Raw genomic sequence first — 10,222 nt, 5'->3', positions numbered from 1 at the left:
GACATCTGGGCTGCTGAACATCTCTAATTAAAAGTGCAAAAGGTTCACTCCTTCATTTATTGTAGCTTAAGTGGTGTCTTTTTCAATTTTTTTTTTTTTGTTTTTGTAAATGTGTCCATCCTGTACAGAAATAAAACCTGAATAGATTGTTTCTGAACTATCCTCATAACATAAATGTTAGAAGAAAAACAAATGTGACTAGAACCTAAACACTGATATCAACTCCTGTAAAACAATTTAGGTAAAATCATCAACCCTCATTTAATAACTCTGTTCTTAAATGATGATGGATAAATGCAACTTCTGCATTCCTGCATCCTTTTTGGAATAATCAATTCTGCAGCTTTGGAAGATGAAAATGTGTTCTATTTACAAAGGGGGCATGTGGGGGGCAAACCAATCTTTTACAGAATAATAGCACACGTGCTCTCAACCACCACTAATGATGACAGCTAAAAGATGACAGGGTTCTAATCAGAACAGCAGGGAACAGGTGCTGTTCAGCGTAAGTTAATCTATATATTCATTTGTTATCTAAACAGCTTTTAAATTCAAGGTTTGGGCAACATAGAATCCCTGGAGCATTCGATAAATTGAAGTTTCATCAAGATAAGGGTTTACAGATTCAACAGTTAATAGGCAAAACATACAGCTTAAAACAAGGTTGGTTCACCACAGCCTGCTTTAGCTTGTTTTTTTTTTGTTTTTAAGAACAGTGTGACCAATTATGTTCCCACACGGCAGCAACCCCTACAGCTCAGGAGAATTAAAGGTCAGTGGGCGTCCGATTCCATGACTAAGCAAATTGTATCTGTACACACAGGAGCTCTACAGCAGCTGTCAGCGAGCAAGTAAATAATGATAATATATATTATATATATATATATATATTAATATATAATATATATATATATATATATATATATATATTTTTTTTTTTTTTTTTTTTTTTTTTTGACTATTTTATATTTATCTCTATATACCACTGTGCATAAATATTTCATGTTTGTTTAGCAGCTCAAAGGTTAGTATAGTTTCAAAATGATTTACCTGCACGCATGTGTGATTTTGATTAAGCGGATTTCCACTCTGATATTATGGTGGGTGAAGCAGGCGTCTCGTGATTTCAAGCAGGTTTGAAATAGCAAGAACTTCCTCACATTTAATGACTCCACAGGTTCTAATAAGCAGCAACTGTGATGCCCCAGGAGGATTAACTATCCTGGTGAACTCATTACCTGATGGTAATGTCCTTGTCTTCCCTTGGGTAATTGCTTAAGTTTTAATTACAAAAAGTGCACTCTGGTATCAATTGGCTGTGTTTTCCCAAAAATAAACTGTTTTTACAGATTTGCAAGGGGATTCAGAATCCACTATAGGGGTTACAGAAGTCACAGTAGTGGTGCAATAACACCAAAAAGATTATGGCATAATTAAATAGTATGACCCATGACCACAGCTAGCTGTAGCCATTGACAAACAAACAAATTTAGTTACCATAATTTCTCATTAGCGACTATAACGGTAACGTGCAGTCCACCACTCTTGAATTAACTGCCTACTTACAGTAAATAATACCCATGCTCTCTATAAAAATACAATAAGAAACAATATATATATTTACACTGCCCTACTACTGTGGGGCTGTCAATCATAGTATACAGAGTAAAAAGCAAACAATAGGAATTGTACATTAATAAATACAACAAGCTTGGGGTTTCTCAGTATTTAAAAACACTAAGCAAAGCAGATTCATTCATTCAAATTCATTCAAAACCAAAACAGCATTTGCTCTAGTGCAAAGTTTGCACCAGTTTAGAGAAATCATAGAATTAGCATACTTATACAAAATAGACACAAACAAGCCATATTATTCCCTCAAAAGGAAAAAGGAATAAACAGCTAATGCTTAACGATGGTATCTTCCCAAAAGACTTGCTTCAAATTACACATCGGCGCAAGTGCTACTCCGAGCTTTTGTTTCCCTTCAGCTGAGTCTTGACAACTAAGATTCAAGTATTTATTTAAAGTATTTTTTGTATAAAACCTCCCAATTTAAAAGTCACTCTGTTTGCTTTAATGATTTGTTTTATATTTGCATTTCATTTTATGGTATTTCATATTTGCGAAAAACACGGGGCCCTAGTTATTTATAGTCAAAGGAACAGAAAAAAAACTGAACAGGATTGGAGGTTTAACATGGATGTTTCATATTATAGCTTTTGAATTATAATGGGATTGAATAGGAAACACTGTTTCCAACCACAATCAAAGAAAATTTCCCTCTTTACAGCGTGAATATTGACAGCTGTTTTACCAACAACCCTGATGAATGCCTTTTTGCTATTAACCCCCTTTACGGACTTGGAATGGAATAGATGTATTTAAAAATGATCAATTAGGATCACTCGGCACTATGCCAGCAGCTTGCAGTGTGCAACTGGGACTTACATCCTGCCGTTGGCTCCCTCATCCTGAAAGCTGAAGGGTATGGGAGATTCAGCAGTCAGGCTACCCCGGTCGTTAATGCTGCCACAGCCTGACACAATCTGCCAGCTGCCGTAATTGGTGGAGACTGAAGAACCGGAGTGTGCATACTCGCCGGCAGATCTGCAGTGCAAAGAGAGAGCAGAGATGGTGGGGTCAGAGCGCTAGCCACTGGCTCATAGACAGCATCCTGGGGTCTACAGCTATCAGAGGGGCAGGGCAGGCTAGGGGCTGCAATGTGCACACGCAAACGTGGAACACTAATGGGTCGCCAGTGTTTTTTAAATTGCTTAGGGGACCAAGATGAAAAGTTCAGCATTCTGATGAAGAGCGCACTGAATACACCTTGCACGAATGTAGTCAATATGCACCAAGGCATTCTATAGCTAAACTGTGCGTATGTAAAATTATATAAAACCATATAAAAATTGTACAATTACAATAGACTAAGAGTTTTACCCCAGATTGGATACCTACTTATTGATTTATTAGTAATTACAAATCTGAAGATTTGAGTGCAGACAGTCTTTCTGTTTATCTTGCTTTACATTAATTAACGGGCTAATTTCTGGTCTTGTTTGGTTGTTGTCATTGTAAATGTACCTTTTTTTCATCGTTTAAATAAATAATTAATAAAAATAATAGGGCTGGGACAATGCATCGAATCATTGGAATAACCATCGATCGTAAAAAAAAGACGCAAAACACGACCGTTTTTTATTAGGACTGGCAAAACGTAAATCTACACTCTTATTTCTTGCCTTTCCTTTGGTTCCTTTAAATAAAAATAATTAAAAAAAAAAAAAAAAAAAAAAAAAAAAAAACTGCCTACTACGCAGCACGTAGGTTTTCAGAGTAAGCCTGAAAAAAAACAAAAAAAACCTAGTAGTCTAGAGAAGAGGCTAGAGGTAGGCTGCATTTCAAGATCAGATTTTGCTAGTTAAATTGTCGATTTAATTTAAAATAATGCCGTCAGACGTTTGGAAGTTGTTTGGGGTTTTTTTTTTTTTTTTTTTTTTTTTTTTTTACAAAGAACGAAATGGAAAAGGTAAAAGAGCTGTTTGTGTAGTCCTGCAGGATCTTTAGTAAGACAGTACCGACAAAATGTGACAGGGGGAACACAAGTAAAAAAAAATAAAGGAAGCAACACTTTCAGTGACAGCTTATTTGGAAATAAAGTTGATCCAAAAAGCATCAGAGTAAAAGGAATAACAGGCCTGACAGTGAGGGTTGGCACACAAGATATCAAACCTGTATAGTAGAGGGAGCTGCGTTTAAAAATCTGATTGCAAATCTTTCTCCGGGCTATGAAATACCCTGTCGAAAGACAATCTCCATTTCATTACTCTGGACTATGAACGTTCAAAGGAAAAGCTTTGACAGTATTTAAGTCAGGAGTGTAATTCAATGTCCATCACTGGAAAGGCACAATAAGTGTTTAACAGTCACCTGCCATTATATTAAGCAAAACTGAGAACTCGAGTCAAAAGTATTGCAACATGAAAATGACACGAGACACACAGCTGTGAATTTAGCAGAAGCGATCAATCAGATAAACACAATTTGAAGTGGCTACAAAAGTAACAGCTTGTGTTCATGACAACGCGGCCAACGTGTGCAGAGCAATGTCTTTGCTTTCTGCAAGTGAGAGTGCTGTGTTACTTTTTGGTAGTGTGGCAAGTGTGAGCTGTGCAGGGCACAATATAAGTCTCTGCATTCAGAAGAGCTTGGAGAATGTGCGACAAGTCCATACGTTAATGGCAGCAGCAAGGAGACTGGTTGCACAAGGTGGAGCAAAGTTTATTATGTCAGAATGCCTTCTTCAGTTAAAATGGCCAGTGATTGATTTGGTGGAAAAATAGCCAGACACTCTTTCCAAAGATAGCAGCCTTGGCAAAGAGCATGTTAAGTATCCCTGCAACATTGGTCCCAAGCGAGCACGTGCTCAGCAAAGCAGGGATGCTTGTGAACAAACTCCGTTCTTCTTTGAAACCGAAGAATGTGGATGCCATAATATTTCTGAATAAAAACAGAAAATAAGCTCTAAAGAGAGCACAGACTTTGTTACACTGGACTTGTAAATAGTTATTCTTGTGTTCCCCGTTGGAGGTTTTTTTTTCTTTTCTTTCACTAACCCAGTTTCTGTCAAGACATCTTAAGGTAATACAGTAATATTTGTATTTTTTATTAAGTTTTTGTGGGGAACCTTGTCGACAGTGTGACTAGACATAAATAATTAGAAATGTGTAGTTTTAAGTTCAACAGGAGAAACGTTTACTTTTCGCGATTAGATCTAATGAAAATACACCACCCACTCGATATATCGCGGGTGTCAGGGTCCAAAATAAATCTGCTATATATTGAGGGCCGCGACATAGCAAGAGACCCATAGAAAAACAAATAGGCTAACAAATACTGTACAACGACTCCCTCGTTTTATCGGGTACGTCAGGGTCAGTATAAATCCTTTACACAAACTGCTTTTTCTCATTTTTTGTACAAAAAGCAGCACACCATTTTAATTCTACAGCAGAGGGTAATTGCTTCTCATCAACTTCAGTCTCCAATTAATTTCATGGGTCTTCCTCTCCTTTCTCAAACGCACAAACTTGCTACATTGAAGTAATCAATTCCAAACAACAACATAGGAGGCTTGTTGCTAGGGAACTGATGTCACTGCCTTGTGGCTTTTGCTAGTGCCACACATGAGCACCTTGTTGGCTAAAATAAAAACCGTTTGAATTTGCTTTGTGTTATTGTGTATAACAGTGCGATAGTAATGCTTTGTTTTGAACTGTTTTGTACACTTTGTTTGTGATGTGCAGCACGAAATAAAACAAACGGTAATTGTAAGTGCCTATGTAGACAGAAAAATGGGGAGCCAACTCCTGATCAATCCAAATCCGCAGTATAGCAAGGGGCGATATAACGAGGGGTGCATGTATATGTACTTCTATTTACATGTTGCTTTTGAGTTCTGAAAAAACAATGCATCAGGTCTTTATGAAAATGATGCATCGACAGTAAAAAAAAAAACTATCGTCCCAGCCCTAAAAAATAATGGCATAATACATTTTTCATGGTTTTCAATGTTGCCAACAATTCTGTTTGATGTACTCCAAGGCACAGATCTTTCCTAACTTACAACACCTAATTTCTTTACATGACCAGCCTATCTATCAACATATTCCTGACCTGGCCACCTCGTGCACCGATGGTGGGTTGGATTGTTGTACACCATCTTATCACGATCTCCAATAGAAGGGAAGTTGAATTTATAAAGCACCTCTGATCTTTACTGAAGTTTACAAGGATGCATACAAACAACAAATGAGAGTTTTTGTCAGAATTAATTCAATTAATCTTGTGTGTAAGAGTGATGAGATCTACCAACCTTCCCCTTGGTACAGGCAACGGGTTACTCCCCGGCACCGGCAATGGGTTGCTCCCTGGCCTCATGAAGTTGTTTTCAGATTGGTTTGAAGAGGAAGAGCTGGAGGACTTGGCCTCTACCACTCCTGGATACAGGGGCTTATCTTCTAGCGGGTGATGTTTACTCCACAACACATTCTGTGGAGATGACGTCCTTCCTTTCCTCCTGGATACAAACAGTCAAAAAGTGTTTCAGAGTGACATTTTTTAAGAGCAGTTCCATGTTAAAAAGCTTTTTCCATCTTGAAAGCACACTTACAAAAGGTAACTGCAGTACATTAGTACAGCAATAAAATGCTTGTTTTGTAGAGGCAATTCAATTATACATCCTTTTTCTGGAAGCATTTTTTTTTTTACATTGATTTAACATTTATCACAATTTCTCACCAAGCAGCCTGTGCCTGAGGCCCTGCTGATATCAGCTCCACTCCTTCATAGTTAAAGCTGCCCATTGCAGCTGGAGAGTCTTCCTGGATCAGCGAGAAGTCACTACTCAGGCTGGTGGCGCTGCCCCGGTCTTTCCGCCCTGAAACACAAACAGCACAGAGCTCAGAGCTGCTTAGGAAAGGAAAATAAACACTCCAATGGGGACAGGCATAGGTGGTGCAGTGGGCTAATTCACTAGGCATTTACATCGGATCAGGTCACATGGGAAATGCGTGTTAACATTAACACTACTTGTCTTGGCACAATTGGCAGCCACTACTTGAGAGAGGTCCAAATCAGATTGGCAGGGTCAGGATTGAGCCGCACTCAGCACCGTGAAGAGAAGCTCTCATGTCACTTACTGCCAATGTGCTTGATGTACAGTAGCTAGTGCTAATTCTTCTCATTTATAGTCAAAAACAGTAAATCTACAAAATTCTATTAGTTCGGTATCTTACTAGGATTCTGCAAATTGTACACCATGTATAAACTCTTTCTCTCTCACACACAATATTTTAATACATGGAAAAGCAAGTAAAATGGCAAAACAATACTTAAACATTAAACTCAAAACATTTACTAGGGGTTTTATGTAGTTTTGGCCTTGAGGGAGACATATGCAGCAATTTCTACAAAAACATCTTGTACAGTTATTTCAACCTCCTGTTAAATTATACACAGGGCTTGCATTAGAGGGTTGAGGAGGGATTTCACGGCTAAGCAAATGTCTTAATGCTCTCACTCCTGTTAAGAATGCTAAATTATACTCCAATGAACAGAATAAAATGTAAAGCACAGCTCATAGTAACAAAGGCTGAGAAGTAAAAGTTTGAACAACATAAATAATGGTAGATACAAAAAAGAAACACTAGATAGTGTTAAATACATACATAAATAAATAAATATTTAAATATTTAAACCAGATAATGAGAATAAAGCTGTTTACAAAATATGATATTATTTCCAAGTATGTGGTCTCCGTCATTCGGAAAGTGAAGTAAAAGTTAATTTAGCCTGTAGTGGTTATAATATAAAATCTGTATCTGAGATATGAGGCTTTATGGTGGCGGCAGTAACAAATGACTTGCCTTAATGGTTAATTGCTACTGTAAAAACAAACTTGACAGGACTAGTATATAGTCACATCCAGAAACCAAAAAAAGTCATAGGACAGCAAATGTGGTACCCATGTTGAAGACTAATGTTAGTGTGTATTTCACTCAGAGTTTCTATGAACACTATTAAATACCAAAGTCTGTAAAATTAGATACGAGAAGGAAAAATTGCGTATTTGCATATAAAAACCCAACCTTACAGGGTTACTTATTCAACATCAACACTAGCTTGTGAAATGTAAAACAGTTTATTCCCTTTAGTCTTTTTTCACAAGAATCATCCCAGATCACGTTTGATCATTGTAAGACACGAGACCTCTTACTAAAGCTACATACGAAAGAACTTACACTTTAAATACTTCCATGAAAAAGTAGGGCATGTGCAACTTATTTATTTTATTAGCTGGAGCAGGACTGATTTTGAAGCAGTTGTTAAAATACACACCTCTATGATGATCCAGTTACCCAGTATGTGTACAACAATAAAACCCTGCACTTCAGGGATCAACAGAAGTTTGAATAAATTAGAAACCTAGTGGCCCAATGAGGATGCAATATCGACAATGGAGAATTGCAAAGCATATGACATGGTTTATTTAGATTTCCAGAAAGCTTTTGACAAAGTCCCGCATAAAAGATTAATTCTCAAACTGAACGCAGTATGGACTCAAGGAAATGCATATACATGGATTAGGGAGTCGTTAACGTGTAGAAAACAGAAAGTACTGATTAGAGGAGAAACCTCAAAATGGAGCGAGGTAACCATTGGTGCACCACAGGGATCTGCTCTTCCTAATCTACATTAATGACTTAGATTCTGGTATAGTAAGCAAACTTGTTAAATTTCCAGATGACACAAAAAAATAGGAGGAGTGACAAACACTGTTGCAGCAGCAAAGGTCATTCAAAATGACACAAGACACATGGCAAATGACATTTAATAGAGAAAAGTGTAAGGTACTGCACGCAGGCAATAAAAATTTGCATTATAAATATCATATGAGAGATACTGAAATTGAAGGAGGACTCTATGAAAAAGACCTAGGACTTTATGTTGACTCAGAAATGTCTTCATCTGGACAATGTGGGGAAACTATAAAAAAAAAAGCCAACAAGATGCTCGGATATATTGTGAGAAGTGTTTAAATCAAGGGAAGTAATGTTAAAACTGTACAATTCATTAGTAAGACCTCATCTAGAATACTGTGTTCAGCTCTGGTCACCTTGCTACAAAAAGGATATTGCTGCTCTAGAGAGTGCAAAGAAGAGCGACCAGAATTATTCCAGGTTTAAAAGGCATGTCATATGCAGACAGGCTAAAATAACTGAATCTATTCAGTCTTGAACAAAGGCTGCATGGCAACCTGATTCAAGCATTCAAAATTCTAAAAGGTAATAACAATATCGTCCCAAGGGACTTTTTCAGCCTGAAAAAAGAAACAAGGACCAGGGGTCACAAATGGAGATTAGACAAAGGGGCATTCAGAACAGAAAATAGGAGGCATTTTTTTGCACAGAGAATTATGAGGGTCTGGAACTAACTCCCCAGTAATGTTGTTGAAGCTAACACCCTGGGATCCTTCAAGAAGCTGCTTGATGAGATTCTGGGATGAATAAGCTACTAACAACCAAACGAGCAAGATGGGCCAAATGGCCTCCTCTCGTTTGTAAACTTTCTTATGTTCTTATGACGCTGCAAGCTGGTCTTAAACCACCTATAAACCCTCTCAGGTATGGCTTTATTACTTTTAACTAAACTAGCAAGGAAATAAACTTACTTAACTGGCAGATATCTTCTACTGTGAAATCAGTATCTTTGAAGTGGGAGCTTTTCCGCCTGAAATACACAAGGAAGAAATAAAGGAATACATAAATCTTACAATCTTTGAAACACATCCCTAAGCTCTCACTTGAGTAGATCAGGTAGCATGGATGTACTTCTAAAATGTGAAGTCAGGTCTCAAATAAGAAACTATGTTACATTCCCAAAATGTTATCTTAGTGATGGGACAGCTTTTTCTGACCATGACCAGTGTGCCTAAGAGTTTGTTTACCACCCATCCCACCAAGCTTTTATAGGCAACATGATATATAACGCTCCTGTTAATAGCACTATTTTATGCAGTAGGAATGCTGTTTGCATTACCAAAAGCACTTCCCAGATGAATATCCATGCCAGTACACCGCATACATACTTGAGAAATGTGATTAACATGAAATTAAAGCATGGAGACGGACCAAGTTCAAATATCAACATTAGTGAAATTGATAAATAAAAAAATGCTGTAAGGTCAAGTGGACCACATTCTTTGGAGGCTTTTCCTCCATTTAATTGATAAAATGGTTCCATGGCAGGTGGAAACAAAAGCAGAGCTGTGTAACCCACGCTGCCCCACATGGTGTGAAGAAAGAAGTTGGCTAGAAGTCAATGGCCTTGACAAATAACTATTATATTTTTAAAGGAGGTTTAACAAAAAATAAAATGAATAAACTGACACAAGTCAGTTGGTTGAATAACTCCTGTTGGAGTAATCATGTTTATATCACTAAAGAGCATAATTTGCAATTGAGCATTATTTGCACGTAACCTAGAGTGAAGATACCTTACCTTTGTTTTTTCACAGCCGAGAATTTCTCTGAGGTGATGTGCTTCAAAAAATTGAAGCAGAAAAAGAATATCTGTGGACAGGACGATAATGTTTTTAGTATTGTTATTTAAAAGGCTTTGCTGTTAAAGGTCGCCCTCTGATGGCAGAATGTAT

General features: G+C 37.4%; 1 protein-coding gene across 2 annotated transcripts in view; it reads right to left on the bottom strand.

Moving 5' to 3' along the window:
• The window catches only part of LOC121328686 (myotubularin-related protein 14-like), a 28,062-nt gene that overhangs the window by 6,574 nt on the left and 11,266 nt on the right, over positions 1–10,222 (bottom strand). The window contains exons 14-18 of one of the 2 annotated variants that reach the window (XM_041273639.1): positions 10,069–10,139; positions 9,239–9,297; positions 6,307–6,445; positions 5,882–6,085; positions 2,452–2,610 (exon numbers count right to left, since the gene is read on the bottom strand). In XM_041273639.1, coding sequence (XP_041129573.1) covers positions 2,452–2,610; positions 5,882–6,085; positions 6,307–6,445; positions 9,239–9,297; positions 10,069–10,139 — 632 coding nt within the window. The remainder of the gene's footprint in view (positions 1–2,451; positions 2,611–5,881; positions 6,086–6,306; positions 6,446–9,238; positions 9,298–10,068; positions 10,140–10,222) is intronic. The other variant, XM_041273640.1, reaches the window with a different exon arrangement.

The sequence above is a fragment of the Polyodon spathula genome, chromosome 16 (assembly GCF_017654505.1).
Source record: "Polyodon spathula isolate WHYD16114869_AA chromosome 16, ASM1765450v1, whole genome shotgun sequence".
Taxonomy (NCBI): Eukaryota; Metazoa; Chordata; class Actinopteri; order Acipenseriformes; family Polyodontidae; genus Polyodon; species Polyodon spathula.
The sequence above is the reverse complement of the archived record's forward strand: the minus strand, read 5'-3'. Positions and strand labels throughout refer to the sequence as shown.